The sequence below is a fragment of the Centruroides vittatus genome, unplaced genomic scaffold (genome assembly GCF_030686945.1).
Source record: "Centruroides vittatus isolate TY-2023 unplaced genomic scaffold, ASM3068694v2 scaffold_435, whole genome shotgun sequence".
NCBI lineage: Eukaryota > Metazoa > Arthropoda > Arachnida > Scorpiones > Buthidae > Centruroides > Centruroides vittatus.
This window is the reverse complement of record NW_027122708.1, coordinates 5,249,918-5,274,384: the sequence shown is the minus strand read 5'-3', so window position 1 is coordinate 5,274,384 and position 24,467 is coordinate 5,249,918. Positions and strand designations below refer to the sequence as shown.

General features: G+C 31.1%; 1 protein-coding gene and 1 long non-coding RNA gene across 3 annotated transcripts in view; both read right to left on the bottom strand.

Annotated features, from left to right (window-relative positions):
- The window catches only part of LOC136989054 (uncharacterized), a 95,034-nt gene that overhangs the window by 58,910 nt on the left and 11,657 nt on the right, over positions 1-24,467 (bottom strand). For both annotated transcript variants that reach the window (XM_067287141.1, XM_067287142.1), the window contains exon 2: positions 5,160-5,312. In XM_067287141.1, coding sequence (XP_067143242.1) covers positions 5,160-5,312 — 153 coding nt within the window. The remainder of the gene's footprint in view (positions 1-5,159; positions 5,313-24,467) is intronic.
- On the bottom strand, positions 13,365-14,241 carry LOC136988950 (uncharacterized). Its single transcript, XR_010882840.1, has 3 exons — positions 14,025-14,241; positions 13,871-13,948; positions 13,365-13,622 (listed from the first exon to the last, which is right to left on the bottom strand). It is a non-coding gene; the product is annotated as an uncharacterized lncRNA (long non-coding RNA).

Here is a 24,467-nt window from a genome sequence, read left to right as displayed (position 1 = left end):
AAGAACCAAAATTTAATAGCATTAATGCCCTTTATACACATGCTCCTGTGCCAAATTTTGTTTCTTAAACTTTACTCATTCTGAGATATTGTTTAATATTTCAGAACAGAATAAAAGATATTAAAACAAATTAGATGCCAACATGTGCACATGCACAAATTTTTTCCTTTATTTGATATTTTTGGGTTTGAGAGATCTCCTAACGTATAGATTTGCAAAAAAACTCAGAGGGTCAAATGTGACACAATTCAAATACTTTTTTGTATTTTATATACATAACATGTTGGAAAAGTAAAAAGAAGTCAAAGTCAGGGGGATTTTTGACAACTCCGACACAAACTCTATAACTCAGACTCCACAGCCGCGAAAACAACATATTGAATGCAAAAAGTTTATATGTGTATTATTCATCTAGATTAGGGGTCCCCAAAGTGGTCGATAAGAGTTCTCCGGGGGTCGATTAATACATGAGGGTCGAAAGGGGGTCCATTAATACCGAAGAGGATCAATTGAACTGTCTAGGAAAAAAATGGAATATTCCAATAAAAATTCAAAATACAGATATGATCAACTATTGACTACCCTAGTTATAACTTGAGTTTTACCTTAGCCTACACCACTTTAAGCATATGTTACTCTGTTTTCACACATCTGGCAATCGTACTAGTGTTGCAAACATGTCATGAACACTGGTAGTTCATTATACACAGACATATGTTGCACTGTTACACTATAGCAGGGTTGTCATTCTAAATATTTTATATCTAAATGTAGATATTTTGTCCTTTACAGAGAAAATATTGTAATATATCGAAAATCCACTTTACCACTGCCATCTTGTATGTTTATTTTGTAAACTGTTCCACGGCAATATAGGTCAGTCAGGCAATATTATTTTAAAAAGTCACCAAAAATTAAATTATCATTATGTTCATATGAAAAAAACTCACATACATTTATTAATATAAAATTAGTTTAATAGTTTAGAATAATTATAATTCCTTCCAATTCTAAACATCTATTGTTAGCAAAAGGTGGCAACACTGCACTCTGAGAATAAACAGGCAGTTCTTTATAGCTCGTGCGGGAGTAAGTTGTGTCTCTTACTGCTCCTGTTTTGTTGTGCTGCAAATGTATTGTGTTTTTCATATTAAAATCTGATTTTAATACCCACAATGTCGGCTACCAATGCTAAGAAGAAATGCAGACAATATTCACAGGAGTATTTGAAATATGGTTTTGTGCCATCGTTTGCTAATGAAACTGTTCCTATGTGCTTATTATGTGAAAAAACTTTCAGCAATGATGCTATGAAGCTGGCAAAAATGAAAGACCACTTGGAAAGGATCCATTCTGATAAGAAAAACAAAGATTTTGAGTATTTCAAAATACTAAAAGAGAAATTGAGAGTTCAGCCAAATTTGAATACATATTTGAAGTCATCTGCTAGTGTTGATAGAGAAGGAGGACTGAAGACCTCCTACAACATCACTCTTAATATAGCAAAGAAAGGCAAACCGTATACTATTGGTGAAGAAATTATAATACCAGCTATAAAAAATGTAATTGTAGATGTTATGAAGAAAGACTCAACTAGTTTTAAAATGCATACCATTAAGTGCAAATACTGTGCAGTGACATATTGAGGAAAATGGCCAATGATGTGGAAAGAACTTTGACTTCTGAGCTCCAGCATTGTAAGTTTGCTATTCAACTTGACAAATCAACTTTTAGAAGTTCAAATCTTCTTGTGGCTTAGGTTTCATAGCCCATCCCTGAATTTCCCTGATGAATTTCTATTTGCTAAGTATCTTGAAACTGATTCAAAAAGTGAGACAATTTTTTTACATTTGCAAGATTATTTGAACAAGCACAGCATTCCTTTCGGGGATATTACTGCAGTAGCTACTGACTGTGCGCCTGCTATGGTAGGTCGTTACAGAGGATTTTTCGTCTTTCTGAAGGAAAAGGTTTCTAAAGTACATACTGTTCACTGTGTCCTACACAGGCACCTATTTCATCTTGTAGCCAAAAAACAGAGTGGCAAAGTTCATGATACTCTAAAAGAATGCATCAGGTCAATAAATAAAATTAAAGCTCATCCTCTCAATTTCCGACTGTTTGTGAAGTTATGTGAAGAAAATGATGAAACTTTCAACCAATTACTTTTGCACACTGAGGTAAGATGGTTGTCAAGAGGTGATAGTTTGCAGAGGCTTGTTGAATTGTACAACTCAGCTAAAGAGTTTCTTAGGAATGTGGATCCATCACTATGTGATGAGTTAAAACAGTGCAAGAACCATCTGTTCTATTTGGCAGACCTTTATTCAAAATTTAATATAGTACAGAAGCATTTGCAAGGAAAAAACGTTACAATTGTTTAAGCTTGAACAATCATAATGGCCTTTCAAGTAAAAATGGAGCTATTTAAATCTTCACTGGCATGATCCAAGTTTAAATATTTTTCAAATTTGTGAGTACTAAAAGAAAATGAAAAGATTTCCGACCATAATTTGAAGATATATATTAAATATCTTGATAAATTAAGAGAAGATTTTAAAGCATGTTTCGAAGGCTTGGAGAATATACATGTTCCCAAATGGTTTGCTAATCCATTTGATGTAAAAATAGATAATGAAGGTAGTGAACCTGGCTTAGATGAACTGATTGAAATATGTGTAGATCTCAAAGCTAAAGTGTTGTTTAAAAATAAAAACCTCGGTGAATTTTGGAGCAATAACAATATTGCCACTAAATATCCCAAGCTCAGAGCAGAAGCTGAACCTTCCTTACTTGCATTCCCAACTTCATACATAGTTGAAGCTGGTTTTAACCATGCGAATGCAATTTTGACAAAACAAAGGAACAGTTTAAACTTGGAAAACCGTGGTGATTTGCAACTAAAACTTAGCAATTTTCAACCGAATATCAATAATCTTGCTGATTCTCTTCAGACACATCCATCCATTAATATCAACGATTTTAATAAAAAGGTACATTAACATATCTTTAAGTTATTCAGTAGTAGTCACAAAATTACAGTAAGAGATTTTTTTCATCCAATATAATTTATGTTATGTTTTCAAAGATAATTGTGTATTTTATGTATTATGACACGTACAGTTTAAGAACTATATGGAGAGATGGAAATTTGCCTAATTTTGCTATTATTTTTTAAGATTATAAATCAGTGGAAAATATCTCCTTTTTCTGTTAATGGTATTGGGTGGATTTTATAAGATATGGAAACTATAAATTCTTTCATTGGGTTGTTATGCAGGTCTTCTTATTGGTTAACATCAGAAATACAAAACATGATTTAATGTTTTTGTTAAATACTTAATCTGAGGGTCGATAAGAAGGCAAATATTCTATGAAGGGGTCGACAGGATAAAAAGTTTGGGGACCCCTAATCTAGATAAAACTAGTAGTCTTAATAAGTTTAAGGAAATGAAAATATTATCTCCACAATTTCTATTCAAATTAATTGAACAAATATATCAGAAGTCATTCAAACAGTCAATTTTCGATCATTTTGAAATTCCTTTAGTTTTCAATGCAGAATATTACCTAGTTTCACTAGCAAACAATTTACATTATTGTTGGCTGCCAAAAAGATATGCAGTCTGCTTTTATATCATGTAACTAATAGTCATTCCTGTCTTTTCAATTGTTGCCACATCCCTTTTAGCATCATTCTAATGTATAAGCACAAAAAAAAAACAAAAAAAAAAAAAAAAAAACACAATTCAAATTACAGTTGGTTCCTGCTTAACATTTTCTTTTACAAGAAAACTAGATGACTCATCAAGCGAGTTTACTAGTGAAAAACAATGGATGTTTCACTCATTCACAGTCTTGCATGTTATTCTATGGAGTTGGTTGGTTGTTATTCATCTATAGCAGTAATTTTCATTGGTGTGCCACAATAGGATCATAGGTGTGCTGCAAAACTTTTTTGAAGGTTATTAAATAAATTATTTTTGAAAGAAGCCCCAAGAACAATAAGTGTATATGTCAAAATTAAAACCTCTTTAAATTAATTATTTATTATAACAATGAAAAACTTGTATAAATATATACATGATGTAGTAAAAAAATATGTATTCATAAGCAAAATTATATATGCACAACACTGGGTTATTTCATTTAAAATGAAAATTATAGATACATTTTTCATTTTAAAAAACTAACACCTTATCCAGAACCTGTTAAACTGTATTATTCACAGAACACACTGGTATCACTAACGTTTTCGAACTGTTAGATAGTTCTTCCTCAGGTGAAATATGCTGAATAACCAATGGAACAAAGAAAGAATGTGAATATTCAAATTAAACCAAACATATGCTTGACGAAAGTTGTTACAATGGACATGCACATTTCACACATGGATGGTGGCAATTAAAGGTCAGAGTCCAAAGGGTCTGCCAGGCAACAGATAAATTAAAATTATTCAGATAAATTATTCACGTTCTTTTTGTGTTCCATTGGTTATTCAGCATATTTCACCTGAGGAAGAACTATTTAACAGTTTGAAAACGTTAGTGGTAAACTGTATTATTCACAGAACACACTGGTAACAGATTCTGGATAAGGTGTTGATTTCCATCCCCGGTATTGATGTGTTGTTGATGTTGATGGTATCTATAATTGTCTATATTTAGTTCAAATTATTTTAACTTAGAAATAGTAGGACATTGGGCAGGTTTCTAAAGGCAATTATCATGCCAGTTTTAAATGCAAATTAGGACCTAATGTTAAATTTTCATTTACATAAGAAAGTAATTATTAATTTAAATAACTATTGTTGTAACCTGTTGCTATTTTAAGGAACAATAATACTGTTTTATTTAATTCACAAAAAATGTAGACAAGTTTTCCAGAAAGTGTTCATCAACTTTTAATTAAAATCAGATGATTCAACTATATATCTTGATTACAAATCATCATATTTATAAAAAAATTTTTCTCCTAATAATAATTACAGTATTTTCAATTTATGATAAACAATATATTTCAAACATTGGAGATTGGACATTATTAATAAAAATCCAAAATAAATCTAAATATACAAAAAAATTTAATTAATAATATCTTGAAATACATTTTCTGAACTAAAATTCAAGCAACTTTATTAATTTAATATATAAAACTACCTGAAACAGCTTCCTTATTAATAATAATTCCTTTATGATCTCCACCAGCTACATGCATTACACTACTATTGTCCATTTCTGTTGGTTTAACACGTTCCATTCGTATAGTAGTATGTCCATGACTTTTTTTACTTGGTGTCATCACTATGCGCTCTAAAATGAATAAATAGTTATTATTAATTACTTTTTTAGAAATCTTTATTCTAAATTTTTATATGTTAGTGATATTATGCAATAGAATACAAAACATCTTTCTCTAAAAATAATAATGCATCTCTTTACATCTTTATGAAGCACATTATATTTGAATAAAGTAAAAATAACATTATTAACAGCTATTCAAAACTATAAAAATTTATTTTATTTTTTATGTTTTATATTTATATTTTAATTAGTTAATTTAATATAAATTAACTAATTAAAACTTACAATGAAAGTAGAATGACTTATTTTTAAAAATAATGAACATTTTTGCCTTTATTTACTTCAGTAATGCATGCAGATTAACACAAAATTAACATCTTAATAATGTAATAAAATAACTAAAATTAAACAAGAGAAAAAATTCTTTTGCTGAAGATATTTTGGCTTTATCAGTTTTTACCAAATAAAGCAGAAGAATGCTCCAAGGAATGCTGTTTAAGTTTAAATAAGTATTAAGTAACAGTTTCAAATTATTAATAAAAAATTCATATAATAAAAATTTTAAATTATACAGTCTCAAACTTTAAATTGTTTGAAACTGTTTTAAAATTATTATTTATAATATTATTGTAAGTTAAATGAAATAAGAGATTGCTAATAAATTTGATACAGTGGAAACAATTGCATCTATCCTTCAAGATTGATTAATGAAAACTATAAAATATTTGAAGATTACTAAACTTTGTCATTAAATATTCTATTATTATTATTTTATTAAACCTTTATAAGAAGTATACACAGCAAACAAGATATAAATGCTGGATTTAAAAAAACAAAACCACAAGTCGAACACTTCCCAAGCGTTTAGGACTGTGTGATATATTTTCGAATGATGCGTGCAGATCCAAGTAAGGTGGCCTTTTGCAGCTGACAGATGGTGATTTTGTCAATATTTATGGTTTGCAAATGCCGGCCAAGGTCTTTTGGCACAGCCCCCAGTGTGCCAATAATCACTGGGACCACCTGTACTGGTTTGTGCCAGAGTCGTTGCAGTTCAGTTTTAAGGTCGTGATATCGGTTAAGTTTTTCCTGTTGTTTTTCATCAATTCGGCTGTCACCCGGTATGGCGACATCGATGATCCACACTTTTTCCTTCTCCACAATCGTGAGGTCTGGCGTATTATGTTCCAAAACTTTATCAGTCTGAATTCGGAAGTCCCAAAGTATTTTGGCAAATTCATTTTCAACTACTTTTTCGGGTTTATGGTCCCACCAGTTTTTTCCTACAGGTATATGGTAGTTGTGGCACAGATTCCAATGGATCATTTGGGCCACATAATTATGTCTCTGTTTATAGTCTGTCTGTGCAATTTTTTTACAGCAGCTGAGGATATGATCAATAGTTTCATCAGCTTCTTTACACAGTCTACAAGTTGGGTCATCAGCTGATTTTTCAATTTTGGTCTTAATTGCATTTGTTCTGATTGCTTGTTCCTGGGCTGCCAAAATCAGGCCTTCTGTCTCCTTCTTCAGTGCTCCATTAATAAGCCATAACCAGGTCTTTTCTTTATCAACTTTTCCTTCAATTTTGTCCAGGAACTGCCCATGTAACGCCTTGTTACGCCAGCTGTCAGCTCTAGCTTGTAATGCAGTTTTCTTGTACTGATTCTTTGTTTGCTGTGCTTTAAGGAGTTTTCTATTATTGACAGCAATCAGTGCAGGTTCCTTACTTTCCTTGACATATTCTGCCAGTGCATATTTTTCTTCTTCAACAGTTTGTTTTACTTGTAAAAGTCCTCTACCACCCAACTTTCTGGGCAAATACATCCGGTCTACATCGCTGCGGGGATGTAATGAACAGTAAATGGTCATGAGTTTTCTCGTTTTTCTGTCCAGATTGTCCAATTCCGCTTGTGTCCAGTTTATAATACCCGCAGTGTATCTTATGACAGGTATAGCCCAGGTATTTATGGCCTTGATGGTATTACCTCCATTGAGCTTGCTTTTAAGAATTTTTCTGACCCTATGAGTGTACTCTCTGCCAACCACAGTTTTCACCTGCCCGTGCCTGATGCTGTCCAGCTGCAGTATGCCCAGGTATTTATAGGCTTCTGGCTGATGGCACTTTATGGCTTGACCATTTGGCATATTTATACCCTCACTTTCAGTGATTTTGCCCCTCCTCAGCGCCACAGTTGCGCACTTGTCCAGTCCAAACTCCATCCTGATATCAGTGCTGAAGATTCGGACAGTGTTAGTCAAAGAGCAGATTTCAGCTTCACTTTTTCCGTAGAGCTTCAGGTCATCCATATATAGCAGATGTGAAATTCTGTGAGATTTTTTTGATATTTGATAACCAAGGTTTGTTTGTTTTAAGATTGCTGACAGAGGAATCATGGCAATGATGAAAAGCAGTGGTGACAAGGAGTCTCCCTGAAAAATCCCTCGTTTGATGTTGACCAATCCATAGCTTTCATTTCCAACAAACAGTTCAGTCTTCCAGTACCGCATCATGTTTTCAATGAAATTAACAACCTTTTTGCAAACCCAAATAGTGTCTAGGCACTTGATTATCCAGTTATGTGGGAGTGAGTCAAAAGCTTTTTTGTAGTCAATCCACGTCATGTGTAGATTAGTTTTTCGGCCTTTGCAGTTTTCCAGAATCATTTTGTCAATTAAAAGCTGATCTTTTGTGCCCCTACTTTTTCGTTTGTTGCCTTTCTGTTCATCTGGCAAAATGTCATTCTCTTCAAGATAATCTTGAATCCTATCGGCTATGATGCCAGTCAGTAATTTAAACATAGTAGGTAGACATGTGATTGGCCTATAGTTTCCAGGAGCTGTTCCCTTTACTGGATCTTTTTGTATCAAGTATGTTCTACCAATTGTTAACCATTCTCTGATATTTTCGTTTTGCAACATCTCGTTGAATTGCTGAGCTATTTTTCCATGCAGACAGGTCAAGTATTTAAGCCAAAATCCGTGCAGTTGATCATTGCCAGGTGAAGTCCAGTTCTTAACTTTTTTTACTCGTTTGTTAATCATTTCAGTTGTTATTTCCATCTGTTGCATTTTATTCTTTAAGAATTTTACTTCAAACTCCTTTATCCATCCAGCATTTTTATTATAGTCCTTCTCATTTTCCCAGAGTTCTTTCCAAAACTCAATTGTTGCAGCTTTCTCAGTTGTTCAGCTACTCTGTCTATTGTTTTACTCAGACTCTGATAAAACCGTCTTTGGTCTGACTGAAATAGTTGGTTTTGTCTGTACTGGATGATCCTGGCCTCGTATCTTTCGATTTTTCTCGCTGTTGCTATAATTTGTTGTTTTACGATTTCCAGAGCTTCCTCAATTTTTCTGGTATTCAGCCAATACTTTCTAACCAGGTATTGCTTGATTTTATCATTCTTTAGTTTCTTTTCTTTCATATTTTTCAAATTACTCGCTTCCGATCGTAGATTTTTGATTTTCAACTCCAACCTGACCTTCCATTTTGGTTTTCCATTTGATTTTCTTGGTGGCTGCACTGGTTTTAGGAGCCCCAGCTCTTCTGTTACTATCACTGCAGTACTGTAAGCAATCTGACTTGTCTGCTCAATGGATGTTATCTGGATAGTAGAAAGTGATGTATTCACGTCCTTCATGATGGGTGCCAGGTATTTTCTAGGTATTGTTTTTAAAGGTGGAAGGCGCTTTCTTACTGCGTTTAATGCAGCATGAGCCATGATTCGGTCCTTAAGCTCTTGTTGCCTTGTTGTTAAGGTTCCTGGTTGTTCATCCAGTGCATCAGCTGCTTGTCCATCAAATTGTTGTAAAGGGTTCACATTTACTTCCGGTTCAGTTTGCTCAGCTGCTCCAAGTGTCACTGGAGCATCTGCCACTGTTAGTTGTGAGAACTGCTGCCCATCAGTCTCACTGAGCCCCTGAATCTCTTCAAGTTCAAGTTCACTGAACACTTTATTTCTGATGATGAATCTTCTTTGATCAGCTAATCGAAGTTCAGTTATTCGTGAATCAGGGTATTCTTGTTTCCACAGTTGGTGCATCCTCTTTTGGTAGCCACGTTTTTGAGGTTCTGATGCATAGTAGCATTTCATAACCGCACGGTTCTCTGACATTGTATATTTCTGCCGCTTCTGTGATTGTTCATTTGAATTCTGATCCTGTAGCCCACTTGTCGACGGCTGCCCAGAATCAGCAACATCCGCCGTGGCCCTTTTTATCCTGGGCGACGACCGAGCCAGTATAGACTTGGTTTTCATTCGTTTCTCCATAGTGATAATGGGTTGGGTGCACTTAGTTCCACTCCTCAGCTGAGACCTCTCTGGCTTGGTTGAACCTACTGGTAGTGAACTACCGCCAGCACAGCACTCAGTCTCCTTAGAGCAGTTGAGCCCCCCACCAAGGCAAGGTGGCACACCACGGGGGTGCTATTATTATTATTATTATAAAGTCCACTTAATGATTTATTAAATGACAAAAATAAAGATGATAATAGAAGAATTTGTATTTTATTATTTTTTTTATTGTATTTTCATTGTGACCAAGAATTAAAAAAGAATAAGATAAAATACATCAAGACTAAAGATTATATTCAAAATGTTTCAGATTTGAAAAAAAAATATAAAAAGGGTATTGTTACTGATCAGTTTTGAAAAAATACACCTTTCTAATTTCAAAAGTGAGATTAGCAAAATTTCTTACCCACTGCAATAATACAGATGCTAAGATATCTTTCTGCTGAAACTATTGGCACTTCTATCAGTCCAATTTGCAATCCAAAAAAATTTTTAATTCAACATATTAGTATATCAAAAAATAATTTGCGAAATTAAACAAAAATAGAAAAGATTGAATGGACTAAGCACCATTATACATATTAAATATAATTTTTCATATCAAAATTTCTTCCGCTTGTATTTTTAGATAATATTAACTGTACAAGATTACATATGTATGCTATACATGAATAAGACATATTATTACCACCCCCCAATAACAAACAATACCCTGACAAAAAAAAATTAAGAATAGATTTCTTCAATTAGAATTATTACATTTTGTTTTTCAATGTGAATATTAAATAAATATTTATCTACAAAGTTTTTAGTAATAAATACATATTAAAAATTCCCAGTTGCACATGAAATTGAGTTCTTCAAATCTTGATTTGAAGAAAAGTTTAATTCAATACAAGGAAGAAACATAAGAGAGATGTCTAAAACAAATCAGTTGTGCTAGTCTAGCCTATGATGTCTTAAGAGAAGGAAGTGAAACTCCTAGTGGAATCATTTAAACAGTTTTCAAATAACAAAAAGGCTACAAGTGTATAAATGAATCCTCAGAGAAGCCTAATTTTTCTTAGAAAATTTACTTACTTACAAAGATTTTGTTTGACTTTATTTACATAGAACTAAGGAAATATTAACATTTTTCTGCTTCTTTTAGCTTTTTATTAATTTATTCAATAAAGAATGCTTGAAAGTTAGGTTTATGATTAGTTATTTGGTCAAAATACTTTGGAACAAAAATAATGATATTCTGTTACTGTATGCTTATATAAAGGAAAGAATATACAAAATACCATTACTAAATCTACAAATATTTGATATATTTTATATAAGCACAATAGCAATAATGCTTTGTGATCAGCTTAATACAATAATCATATTTTAAAAAACAGAATTTCTACTAAATTTGTAATTGTTGAAGTATTTATGTAAGTGGAAAAGAGTAATAAATATTAATATATGTTTTCTAAATTTATAATCTATTAAATTTTATTAAATCATCCATATTATACTGTAAGTAAATTGAATGACATATGACATAGCTTTATCATCAATCATCTTTTCAATTTATCCTCTTTTACAATACCATTAGTTATCCAATATATATTTTGCAAATTAAATTTGGTTGTTATTTATTTATATTTATTTATATATAGTAGAAAAGTAAATACTTTTTTCCTATATTCAACTGCTTAATAGTAATTTTTTTAAAATTTTATTAAATTTTAAATTAAAAGCTGTTAAAATCTTTTAGCTTTACAAATTTTTTGTATATTAATTAAATTTTAAATAATTTTGTTCAATACATTTAAATATAAATAAAATGTGAAAATGACAGATAGTGCTATTATGTAAACAAACATTCATTTATGCTTGATTTGAAAGTAATTCTGACTTTTGAAGAGAAACATATATACTTGCAAATGTCAGTTTTTCTTTCTACATAATGAAGTTTATATAGAATAATATAATGAAAATATTGATGATAATTTAAACTCCAGGTTATCAAATCGTCAAAAGTAAAATTATTTACTCATGTGCCAGTAATTTTTTTTATTTAAAATTTGAATTTATATTCTAATGTTTTCTTCTTTATCCAGATCTGAAGATTATCAAATGATTTGCTTGGCAAAAATTCCAATTATTTACTAGTTTTAGTAACAGACAACTAATAAGGTTTTTAGAAAATGTTTTTTCTTTAATATTTTCAAAATCTTGCAAAAATTACTCTTAAATTTTTAGATGTATGGGGAATAGTTCTCCGAGTTTATCAACATTATTAATTTAAAATATATATATATATATATATATATATAAATCAACGAAATCTTAAATCACAGAATACAAAAGCGCTGAATTTAAACTTAAAAATTCTGATGAAATTGAATACATTTTTAAATTTAAATTTTTGCCCAATAAAATATTCAAGATTAAATGCGACAATTGCTATATTGAATAATTTATGTAATGTAGATTAAATTTTTTTAATACTTCAAAATTCGTGAATGATTAACATAATAAACCAAAAAATTATTAATATTATTACAGTAAACTTTATTCCACCGAAAATTAATTTTTGTCCAATCTATCGATTCATTTTGCACCAAATATTTAACTTGACTATCGATTTGACCTAATTCTCACAATAACAACATTTAAAATATACTATTAAAATACTCAATAAAAAAAGAGAGAGAGAGAGAATTATTTTTATATCATTAATTTTACACGTATTTCTGATGAAATTTTTTAAAAAATAATCTCAACAAATTTCAATTGATAGCTTTGTTCTTAAAGATATAATATTGTTTGCTTCTCTTCTAAACATCATCGAATGCAGTTACCATGGTAACATTCCCGGAATGACGTCAGCAACAAGTCGATCGCCAAAAATGATTTCAGAAGGAAGTGAGGTTTTCTAACCCGGCTGTATGTTGACCTACTTTCGTCCTAAGTCATATGTTAATGATCAGTGAACACTTTCTCGTTAATAGCACCATAAAACAATTCATCGTCACATTCAGTCTCACTGAAATGTTAATTTAAATGCATTCTAAAAATTATATTAATAGTAATAAATTAGCAAAAACTATTTTTTATAAAAAAAAAATTAGTTTAGATTTCTTGCAATCTAAATATTGATATTAAAAAAAATTACTGATCAGAATTTAGATAAAAATAAAATTTTTATAGTAAAAAATTCAAATTATTTAAATTCAAATTATTAAAATCTTACTTATAAAAGAAAATTATAAAAATTTATAATTTACTGATCAAATAAATTAAGAAAATTATTGATCAAGCCGTATTGCATTACTAATAAACTGAGTTAAATCATTATTTTCATTTGAAATGTGATCCAAAACGACAATAATCGATTGACTGCGCGCAAAAGACTTTTCGTGGTCCACTAATAGTTATCGTCGCCATTAATGCAATTATAGAATTATAGTTATAATAAGAACGCCCGACAGCTTTGTATTTAGTCATCACATTATATTCTTTAATGAAATTATATATATATATAAAAGACTAAAGAATATCGCTATACAGACTTCATTACATAAAATTGTTTCAAAAAAAATCTAATAGAGAACAGAGTAGTGATGAAGTCTCCTAAAAGAAAAAAAATTTTTATTTAATTTGACACGCTTTTTGATTTAAAATGTGAAAAAATATATCTTTATAAAACCGAAAATTAACTTAAAAGCGACACTAAAAAAAATTACATTTCATTAAAAAATATATAAGAAAAGCACAAACTCCGGGATACGCGAGTAAATAAATTTTATATTTTCATGACCATCCACGAAATTATTATTTATAATTTATAAATATCGTATCAAAAATTTATTATGTAATTCATCTGCTTGCTAAATATATAAAGAGGATCAGCGCTGTCCTGACATCATATTTTTCCTATTTCTCCGGCTCTTCGAGAAGCTATTCGACTGAACTATTAAACAATGAAAAAGACTTTACAAATAATTACTGCAATATTCATTTCCCACATATTAATCAATCGCATCTAATCCAAATAAAATAATCCAATTTCAAAATTTATTCTAAAAGCTATTTCTCAGAATCTAGCTAACAAACATTTTTACAACACTCGAAAATATTATTTTCGCGGCATAGAAAATCTAAATGAAAGCACGGATTAAATAAACATCAGTTAAAAGTACTAACTCTAAAATGTCATTAATCTATAGGTTGATCTATATTTAGCAGTTTAAACAAATTAATAACAAACAGATGTTAATATTGAGTTAGTACATTTATTCTCTCAAGTCCCAACCGGCAGAATATAAATCTAGAGGATGCGGATGTCATCATGTTCATCGATGCAAAACTCTAAACAAAAATTATTGCTCCAAATATCCGAGAAACAATTTATAAAAAATAATTAAAGTGTATTATCTATTATTACATTATTCTCTCGATGTTTTCTTTGGTGTATTACATTATTTACTGTACTGGTGAACTGCAATGAAATTTTGATTGCTTTTCAATATTCTCGTCATTATAACCAGAAATGTTTCTTTTCATTCGTTACGCAAGATACTATCGCAAAATAATTAATACAATTACAAAAAGTCTTAATTTTATCTACTACAAGCAATCCAAATCGCAATAATCATAATAAAGGATGGAGACTGAAGCTCCATCCAACTACTCATTAAAAATTATATTGAATCAGATTAATTCTCTTAACGATATTTTTAGTTTGAATCTAACACGTACAGTACTGGAGCTTTAACAACAAATTCATTCGGAGAACTATAGATATTGGTGTATTTTTGTGCGATAATCATTTATGGAATTTTAAACTATTAAATCTGAAATAAACTTAATCTTTAAACTCTAAAGCAAAGAGAAATATGTAAATTTAAATTGTAAATTTTTACATAAAAGTGAATACCACAAATTTTTACGGTGGTAATTTACTGTATTGGAGACGTTTTCTATTTTTATAATTTATTTATTATTGAAATTAAAGAATTTTTCGTTAAAGTAGTAAAAATACACATAAATTATAGCTTTACTTCTTATGCTATTACTTGGAGAATTATAGCTTTAACTTTTATCAAAACATTTAAAGTATATATTTACTAAAATGTATTTCAAAATCATATTTTACAGATTGTTAAAAGTTAAAGTAACTATACCAGATGTTCTCGTATAATTTTAGATTTACGATTTTTCCTTTTTTAAATATTTATTCGAATATGTGATGAAAATAAACTAAACGCAGAGTTATGCCGGGTTATACGTGCACGGATTTGCTAGCGCAAGTTCTCTCGCCAGTTACTGTTTACATACAACTTAAATTTTCTTTGCCAGTTTCATTTTTCGACGCATCGGAACGTTCATATTTTGTCGCTGCAGTTTATGTCTCGGGAACTTGATCATAGTTATGATTACCAAACATTCTTTACTTTAGCTGAACTGCTCCTTTATCGAAACGAAAGAACGTAATTTGTCCTTTACTTTCATTTTTCAATGCTTGAGTTATGTAAATGGCAGTGGCAGATCCTTATATACCAGGCCTGGCCAACTTAATGGAATGTGATCGACTTTCATGAGTCAAAAGTATGAGACCTACGCCACATTTTTGTTTCATGAAAGCTTAATCTCATGGATTGTTTATGGTACAACAAAACAGTTTCTAAAATAATGACGTACCTGGCTAGTAACGACCATCGACACCAAAGGACTCTCTTCCTATCCATCTCAGAGCACAGCCTTATCAACCCATAGGGACTAGTTACGGGATTTAAAATATGGGTTTAATATTCCTATTAAAATTGCAAGTGTTTTCGCGTTTTAACGAGCTGTATTATCTGCGATTGACCAAAAATGACGCAGCGATCGACTTGTTCGCCATGCCTGTTATATACCAATTCATATCTTACCCATAAAAAGCTATGGTTTCTATTAAATATTTTAATGGTTGTTTGATGGAATAAAGAAATAAAACACTGGGGATAGGCTCCCAAGGATGGATGCTTCTCGGATAGTAAATTCAATTGCAGAATATGTAGTACAATGTTTTATATAAGAAGCGCAGAATATTTAGGGAAAGCATTTCGTGTATTTAAGTCATTCCGCGACTTTGGCACTCAGCCAAAAAAAATTTTCTTCTGTATTCTGGCTTAAGAAAAGAAAACAAAATTAGAATGCACACTTATTTATCAGGAAAGAGAGAAATTAAAAAAAAAAAAAAGTCATTTACAATTAACTCTTTCCATTTTGTGGGCACTAAGAGGATCTTTTTAGCAAGCCCATTATACATTCAACCTACCCACAATGGGCAGGCAGCAAGATGCAGAGGGACTGGACCCGCTACATCCGAATGGACCACTCCTTGAAAAAAATTCCTGGGGTTTTTAGTCCCATTCAAATTCGCTCCCAGGTCCCCCAATACGGTAAGCTGCCACCTAACCGTTTTCGGCTATCCGGCCTTTAGGGAATTCGTTAGCCTGTGAATTAGATTGGTTAGTTGTTTATGTACTGTACAGTACGTGGACAATCTGCCGAGAGGGATGCCTCCTGGGAAGACTTTCAATAGGAAACTGCCCTATTTAATGTTACAAACGTGAAGAAAACTTGGAAAACTCCACATGACCAGTTCATTGGCAAGACGTGAACCCACGACCATTACAGCTTTACATAAGACGCAGGGCATTTTTTGAGTTTTTTTATGAACAAAAATTGCATTTTAAAGGCTATGCCATAAAATACAATAGATAAAAATTTAAACTAAAAAATATCTAGTTTACCCTAACTATAAGTTATATGTAAGTATGGAGTCGTTCAAATACGCAGTAGTAGATTACCAAATAGGCACACGCCTAGGGCATCGTCGTCTCCAGGGACCTCATAATTACGTAGCAAAAAGTTAATATGCCACTAAAAATTTAGTGAACGTTTAAAAAGCTTGATCATTGAACGATTTTATTGCGTTTTTAATATTAAAAATAAAAACACTTTTACATAAAGGGCCTTATAACAAAATTGCACCTACAGCTTCAAAGCAACATAATCTGCTATTGCAGGAGGAGGAATGTGTGTTAGACTTGATGTTGCTTGTCGGAGATTAGTAAAAACTGGTTGGATTCGCGTAACTGGTTATGTAACAAAGAAACAAAGAATACACAAAGATTACACTGTCTTGACTCACGGAAGGTCAGCGCTGAAAAGGGAAGAGTGAAACGAGGTCACCCCGAGGAGTTAACAGCGCCAGCCTTTTATTACGTAACGGAAAAATATTTACAAAACATCACCGAGACACAATGCGTTGTCCTATAGCATTTAACAATAATTTCAATCGTTGATTCCAACAATATGAACAAGTTTCGGTATCAGATTGTGACAGGAAGCAGGAAGTGTTAGTAGAATAATGATGTCCTAAAGATTCTCAAAAATTTTCCTTTTTGAAATAATTTTTATCAAAATTATCATGCAGAAGTATTTCGAATAATGATCACACAGAAAGTTCTTACTTAAATTGTTGCACGTTAGTACTAAATATGCTCTGATGGGAGCGTTTTAGTTGAGGCGGAGCGTTGGCGAAGTCTCTTCTATGTAGTTACAGAATTTGTTCGTTCTCAAAATTTCTGTTCGATCGATTTTGATAAAACTTTGCCATTTTCTATTTATTGCAATGAGAAATCAAAAAATGTAATGAGTGTCCATTTAAATGTAAAAAGTAGGGATTGATCAGTTTTCGATAAACAGAGGGTTAAACTGACAATGTCCATGCTCTCTGATGCGACTGAGCGCGCCTAATGGGATCAAAAAAGAAAAACATTATGTACGCCTAACGGGAAAAAGGCGCGAAAAACGAACGAAACACAAGAAAGAAAGAAATCGATGGCTATTGCTTTGTTCTTGGATCGCATCTCCGTGTCAGCAAGTGCAAGGATCGTGACTCTCAGCCAGCAGGTACTGTACAAGGATCGCCTCTTATGTGCCTTTCTTTCCGGCTCCGCGTCAATTCTATCGCGATACGACAAAGTCACACGATGTACTAGTAAACTTATATGAAAGGATTATGGCAACAATTTAACATTTACAAAATATCGCTGAAAGATATACTGGTATACATATCTTGTCTAGTAATAACTTAGTACAATGTCATCAGTCTCTTCTGTAGTAAATGCCCACCAGTGACCGAGTGGATAAAACTGATCGTGGTTTCGCGCGTCGCCAACGGGCTGGCCACATGACTTTCGGGGTCTTCTTTACTTTTGTAACACCTAAATAGGGGCCAGTTTCCCATTTAAAAAACCTTCCTGGAGGCATTCCCCTTTGGCAGATCACTTATGTCGTAAACGGATAAAACGAAATTTCTGTAGTAACGTTTTATTGGTATATTTTGAAAATTAGCCTTGCGTTAACAGGAAATAATAATTAATGTACTGTAGATCAGTTTTACAAAAATGCTTCATTTTAATATCGAGGGGGTGACTGATTCAGTGCGGCATCAGGACGGGAATGTTTACAAATTGGTGACTATGTGACAAGGAAGGGGTCAGGTAATCAAAAAGGACTTAAAATTGGTTACGACATTTTTGAATAACCACTAAATACTCGCAATTTGTACTTATAATAAAGTATTATAAAATTTAGAAGTACCGTACATACAGATGTGTTTTTAGTTTGGCTTCACACAATTCTGGAACCCAGCGCCGAAAAAGTTTACGCCGGTCCTGGGATAGAGTAAAAGTTGGAGTGGTAGCATTAATCATTTTTACTCCTGTAAGAGTTAAAATTAAAAACAATTATTATTGACATTTAAATTTTTTAAAACTCATCCTTATTCCAAAAATCCCCAGCTTCCCTCCACTCTCAACGGCCCTGGTAGGCAGTATCAAAATATAGCGTAATAGGGGCAGTATTTAACACACCATAGTCAATTTTCTAGATTATCAATCACCTGCAAGGAGAAATACATTCCTGTATTTTAGATCTGAAATGATGAAACAAGGAAACGTAAAAATGGACATTCTACCAAAGGAATGCGCCTCTCTGAAGAACTTTCTGCCCTTATTTAGGTGTTAGACACGCGAAAAAAGCTCGTAAAATTTTCCGCGGCTACCCCGTTGGTCAGGTGTGATTCCATGGCTCCAGTATTCAGTATTCGGCTACTGATGGATAACTCTATTTTAGAGTTACCTATCAGTATATTTTCTCCAAACCCTACAGCTGATCTAAAACAAAGAATATGCAACTGTCAAAATTTCTAGAGAACACAATTAGACAAATAGTGAATTTATCATTAATTAAAAACAAAGTTTTATCAAAAGAACTAGGCATGGTAAAAAATTATTATTCCAGTTTAGGGTATTAAAATTACAAAAAAAAAGAAAAAACTTATGACAGATGATATAGACATACAGTGATTGTTATTTGTAAAATAAATTCTGTATTTTTTTTTCTTACGTAATTCCTCAATAATCAAAAGAAACTTCAGCTATGTATGGAATTTTTCAAGAAAAATCCCGGTCATGGATTTGCATCTGGCCAATGGGCTGGCCGCGTAGAGTTTTAGAATTTTCCAGGATTTCTTCACGTGTAACGCTGAAGAGCCAGGACAGGAATAGAGAGTGGAGAAAGTTCTCCCAGAAGGCAACTCCCCTTAGCAGCATGGTCCGAGTATTCCGTTGCTGTATTCCTTCAAACTAAGTTTATTAGTTTATTTAAAAATTTCAAAGTATGCAGACTTCTGCTAATCAGATGAATCTTCCAATTTCCGAATGGTAAAATTTATTATTATTAATTAAAACTGAAGACAAAGCCCGTTGGAAAAAAAGTCACCTTTTATTCATTTTCATGTTCTGGAATATATTCCATGACGATCTGACCTTTCCTTTTAGGCTACTTGGTCGCCAAAAATTAAAGAGAGACCTTAAAACAAAAAAATATTCGATTAAAAGATTCCACTTTTTTAAAGTGTTATTTAAAAAAATTTTGGCGACCAAGTAGTCTAAAAGGAAAGGTCAGATCGTCATGGAATATATTCCAGAACATGAGTAAACTAGATGACTTTTTCGACGGACTTTGTCTTTAATTTTAATTAAGAATGAATTTTCGTTAGTTCGCCACCGCAAATTTCAAAAATAATCAGTTAGTCAAGCTCCTTTCCCTTCATATTAATAAGGAAGAAAATATGCATAGCTCAGAGAACGAGAAAGAAATGGCAAAAATAAATTGCAGAGAAAGTACGTATTATTTGAATTTAATCAATTTTTCACCAGCTTCCTTACTGGAGAAAAATTGATTTGTTCAATTAGGATAATTACCACAGTAGACTTAAATAATAAAAACAAAGGAAAGCGATTAGAGATAAACAAATGCTAATTATGAAAATAAACTTTAAAGTTTTCATTTGTGTGTGTGTGCCGCATACTGGAAAATCAGTTTAATGTGTAAGCATGGGACAGAAAAATACCGTATTTACTCGCATATAAGACGAGGTTTTTATTCATTTATCACAGCTTCAAATTCCTAGGTCGTCCTATACGCGCAAGCGAAAGATTCTTTGCGTTTTTGCAAATAATTTTTGTGAACAGTGTATTTGCATTTTTTACCGGATGCTTACCCTCTTGTATTTAAAAACAAAAGTATTTTATCTGGGTCGTTTACTCCTGACAATATACAAGAACGATTCAAAGACGAATAGCAATAGGAAAAGCAAAGCTTTTGAATTGAATTCCAGATCGAAATCCCAATTCCAAAAATCACACGGGAGCCCGATATGAGTTTTAATCCATTCCCAGTTGAAAAGAGATGATTATTCGGAAATCAGAATTCGGAGAAACTCATAAGTGTAATCGACGGAGAGTGGATTCGACTGTTATGAATTGGCAAAAAAGGTTCAGCTTTACACAAACAAATTATGTTGTCGATTTTAAAGAATTTTCCTTGAAGTTTAAAATGCCAGTAATTTTTACGGGACAATGTGTGCATGTACTATGTTCATTTAATATTTTACTTGTGATTAAACGAAATAAAATTAGAATTGTATTAATAAATCTAATTTTTTTATTATTTTGATCTTTAAAGTCACACCTCGTCCTATATTCCAGGTCGTCTTATATTCGAGTAAATACGGTAATCCTCCTCCCATTCACGAATGTCAATGACTGACAGGATTTTTTTTTTTTTTTTATTTTGGTATGTTGGCAGTTATGGCAAATCCTTCCTCGTTTTTTCGCAATTGCCACAAAATTGTAAGAGCTCTCATTGCTGGAAGGAAATGACAAGTTTTGTATTATTTAATTTATATGTTTTGGGATAGGTTGACTGATAATATTAGACGACCGATAACAATATCAACGATTACAATAAGCGGACCAACTATATGAATATTTGTATAATAGTATACAGTATACAGTGGGTGCAAAAGTAGGTATCCAGTTGACAGTATCTGAGAAATAAAAATAATAATGAACACCAAACATTTGTATCTTTTATTAGTTCGTATTCCTTATTTGTGATTTAATTTGTACATAAAAATAAATGTTTTTTCTTCCTGTTTTCTCCCTGATTGTTTTCCCCCCATAACAACAACTGTAGACCTATACCTACTTTTGCACCCCCCCGTATATTATAATATTGTATTAAAGATATTATTAAATGTATAAGATATTAACTTTAAATATTTACATAATTATTAGTTACGTATTAAACTTAAAACTAATTTTCCGAATTGTTTTTGATAATCTTATTTCACTAATCCAGTTCTAAATTGTCGATTTCGTCAGTTATAAAATCACTTAACTTTCTATTAAATCATGTGTTAGACGAATTTTCTAATTATTATTTATAATGATTTGATTTTTTTCCAGCTTTCAAAACTATACACTAATAATATATTTAATTAAATAATTGTTAGATTTATTATTAAACGTTTATTATTTTAAAATTATTAAGTACAGTAGTAAAGAAATTTTGTAGTTAATGGTCTGTTTATATATATATATATTGATTATTTGATCAATATTTTATTTATACAAAATTGCAAGTTTGGAACTAATGAACAGTCAACGTTATTATCTATTGCGAATTAATCGATATAAAAATAGTTCAATTTTGTAAATTCTCTTCAAATATTTACAATTTTTAATATAAAGAAAACAATTTAATTTGCCAATTTAACACATCATTTCCTCGAATATAAAACTGTTTATTTAATAGCGTAGGCTACTGCTACTTTAGAGTAGCTAATCGGCAATTTTCCTCTAGCGCGCAGCCTATATAAAGAAAACAACATAGTGATAATGGCGCAAGCTGTAAATTTTTTTAAAAAAATCATATCTTAAAAACCTAAGAATTGCATAATTTCAAACAAATGATCCGAACTCTAGAAAATACAAAAAATATTATTTATATATTATATCATTGAAGCGATAGAATCAATATCGAACGAATGAAAACGGAATATGTAACGTTAAATACAAATGCGTTATTGATGCATTGCGGTAACATCATATACATCTTCGTGTTAATATAATCACTTTGGAAAATTTTTTTATCAGTATCTATTTAATATTTTATTATTGTATATGTGACATTGTGGCATTTAATAATAATAAAAAATGAATAATCGCCAGAAGTCAACAATTTCCGTTTAATTTCCTTTCTTGTTGGGAGGGATACCAGCTATATTCCAATTAGAAAATTCTTGGGAATTCCGTAATCCTGCGTAATTACATACATATATGTAATCATAAATAAAAATAATAACCTGTAGTTTTGGATCGTTGAATTACCAGTAGTATTCTTATACACCTGTAGACGCAGGATTACGGAATTCCCAAGAATTTTCTAATTTCCGATTAAGTTTTCAGTTTTAGAAGAAACATATAAATACTCTTTCTTCTATAATTATATGGAAATACTTATTTTCTACATAAGTGATCTTTCTATATATTCGATGTAATTATAATAACGTGTGATAAAATCAAAATTACCATGAAAAAAAACTTATTTTATGCTTAGGCAAATAAAACGCGCCTAAAGACTAATTTTTCTGGAATCAATTTGAAGGTAGTAATAAAAGAAAGCACATTACTCGACAACACTGTACTTAGATTCCCGTTTATAAATATGGTTCAATATAAACCCATTTTAAATCCAATCTTCTTTTGACTTACTGTATAGCAAGTCCTCACTTAATGTCGTTCCGTTATAACGTGGTTGAGGAACGATACAAGTACTGTACATTTGTAATCATTTACAATTACTGTAGTCGAATTTCTTTATAAACAGTAAAATTGGTTCTATGAAGTGGGAAATAAATGCTGGAGGTTGCAAACACGATCCGATTACATTATTATTAACCGAATTATACACTGATTCATGGCAAGACCATAAATCTGATATTTTAACATCTAACGGAACTTTTAGTAGTATCTAATATTTTAAACATTCCGTTAACGTAATTTCGCACAAATTCAACAATAATTCGATAAATCTATTACTTGTATATAAATATATACAAAAAATAATGGTGAAATTCAAAAATTTCGCTGTAGTTAATGCAATAATAAATGTGCAAAGTCTTGTGCACTCGTTTTTCATTTGAGGTGTAAAGATATTTTTAGACCACTATAAATCAAATATTAATAGAAAAATTTATTAAAGTTATTAAATTAATATTTGGTAACAACAATTATAGTTTTCATGCCATTGGACAAAACTGGGCTTACTCAAACTTACACATTAAAAGATGACTTATTCTGTAATATTGTTCTTAAAAGTTATATTGCTTATAAAGTTTTAGCAAATTATAAACAGAAATTAAGATTGATATTGTCAGTTTTTTCAATATTCAGATAGATTTAATATAAGGTAATAAATCTATGACTAACATCTTGAAATTTTAGTATCTAGATTTAGTACATTAATTATAATACAAAACAAGAATAAAATACTGAAAAAAAGAGTGCTAAATATTTACTGCTTGATATTATATGCATTCTTCAATTAATTATTTTAATGAATAACAATGACAAATACAAAAAGTAACTTCTGTTAACATACTTTTGAATGAAATATTTGATTTTCACTGTAACTTACTTTGCTTAACATTTTGGTTTCAACATTTTTTGTAAGATTTTCTTCAAATAAACACTAATAAGGCAAACCTATTTCTAGTTCACAAATAATTTGCAAATCTGAAAGTATTCAGCTAGTCCTATTTTATAAAAAGATATTGCATCACTTCTGTACAAAAATGAACATATATCCCATCATAACTTTTATTACAGGTTGTTTTCAGTTTAAGACTAGAGTTTGCTTCAACTGTAATGTTTATTACATAATCTTCAGATGGAAGTAATTGATTTTTTTTACATAAGAAAGATATATTTAACAAGCAATTACTTATTGTGACATTAAAAATTGCAGCCTGGTATTGTGACAATCATATTTTTAATGTATTTAATTTAAAATGTGCTCTCCACCTCAAATTACTAATGGCTTGGCCCCTGTACATCATACTTTTCCTTTAACAATAGGTCATCTATCTAACACCTTACAGGAAAAATTTTAGAATTAAAATAACATGACTTCCGGTTTGCATCTTAAGTTCTTATATAGTTAATTGGGGCCTCCTACCCCTAAGGTTTCCATATCTGGTGTTGTCTTGCATCTATCTAACTCCATTCTTGGACAAACGGACAGATGACAGTGGGAATTTATAGGTCTACAATTTTTTTAAATTGCAGCCCAATGAAAAATGAACCTTAACTTTAAAAAGATCAAAAGATATTTTCAGGGTTCAATGTGTTTGTAACAGGTAACTTTCTCAACAATAAAATAAAGAGTGATTCAAAAAAGCACTCATACAACTCTGAAAGCA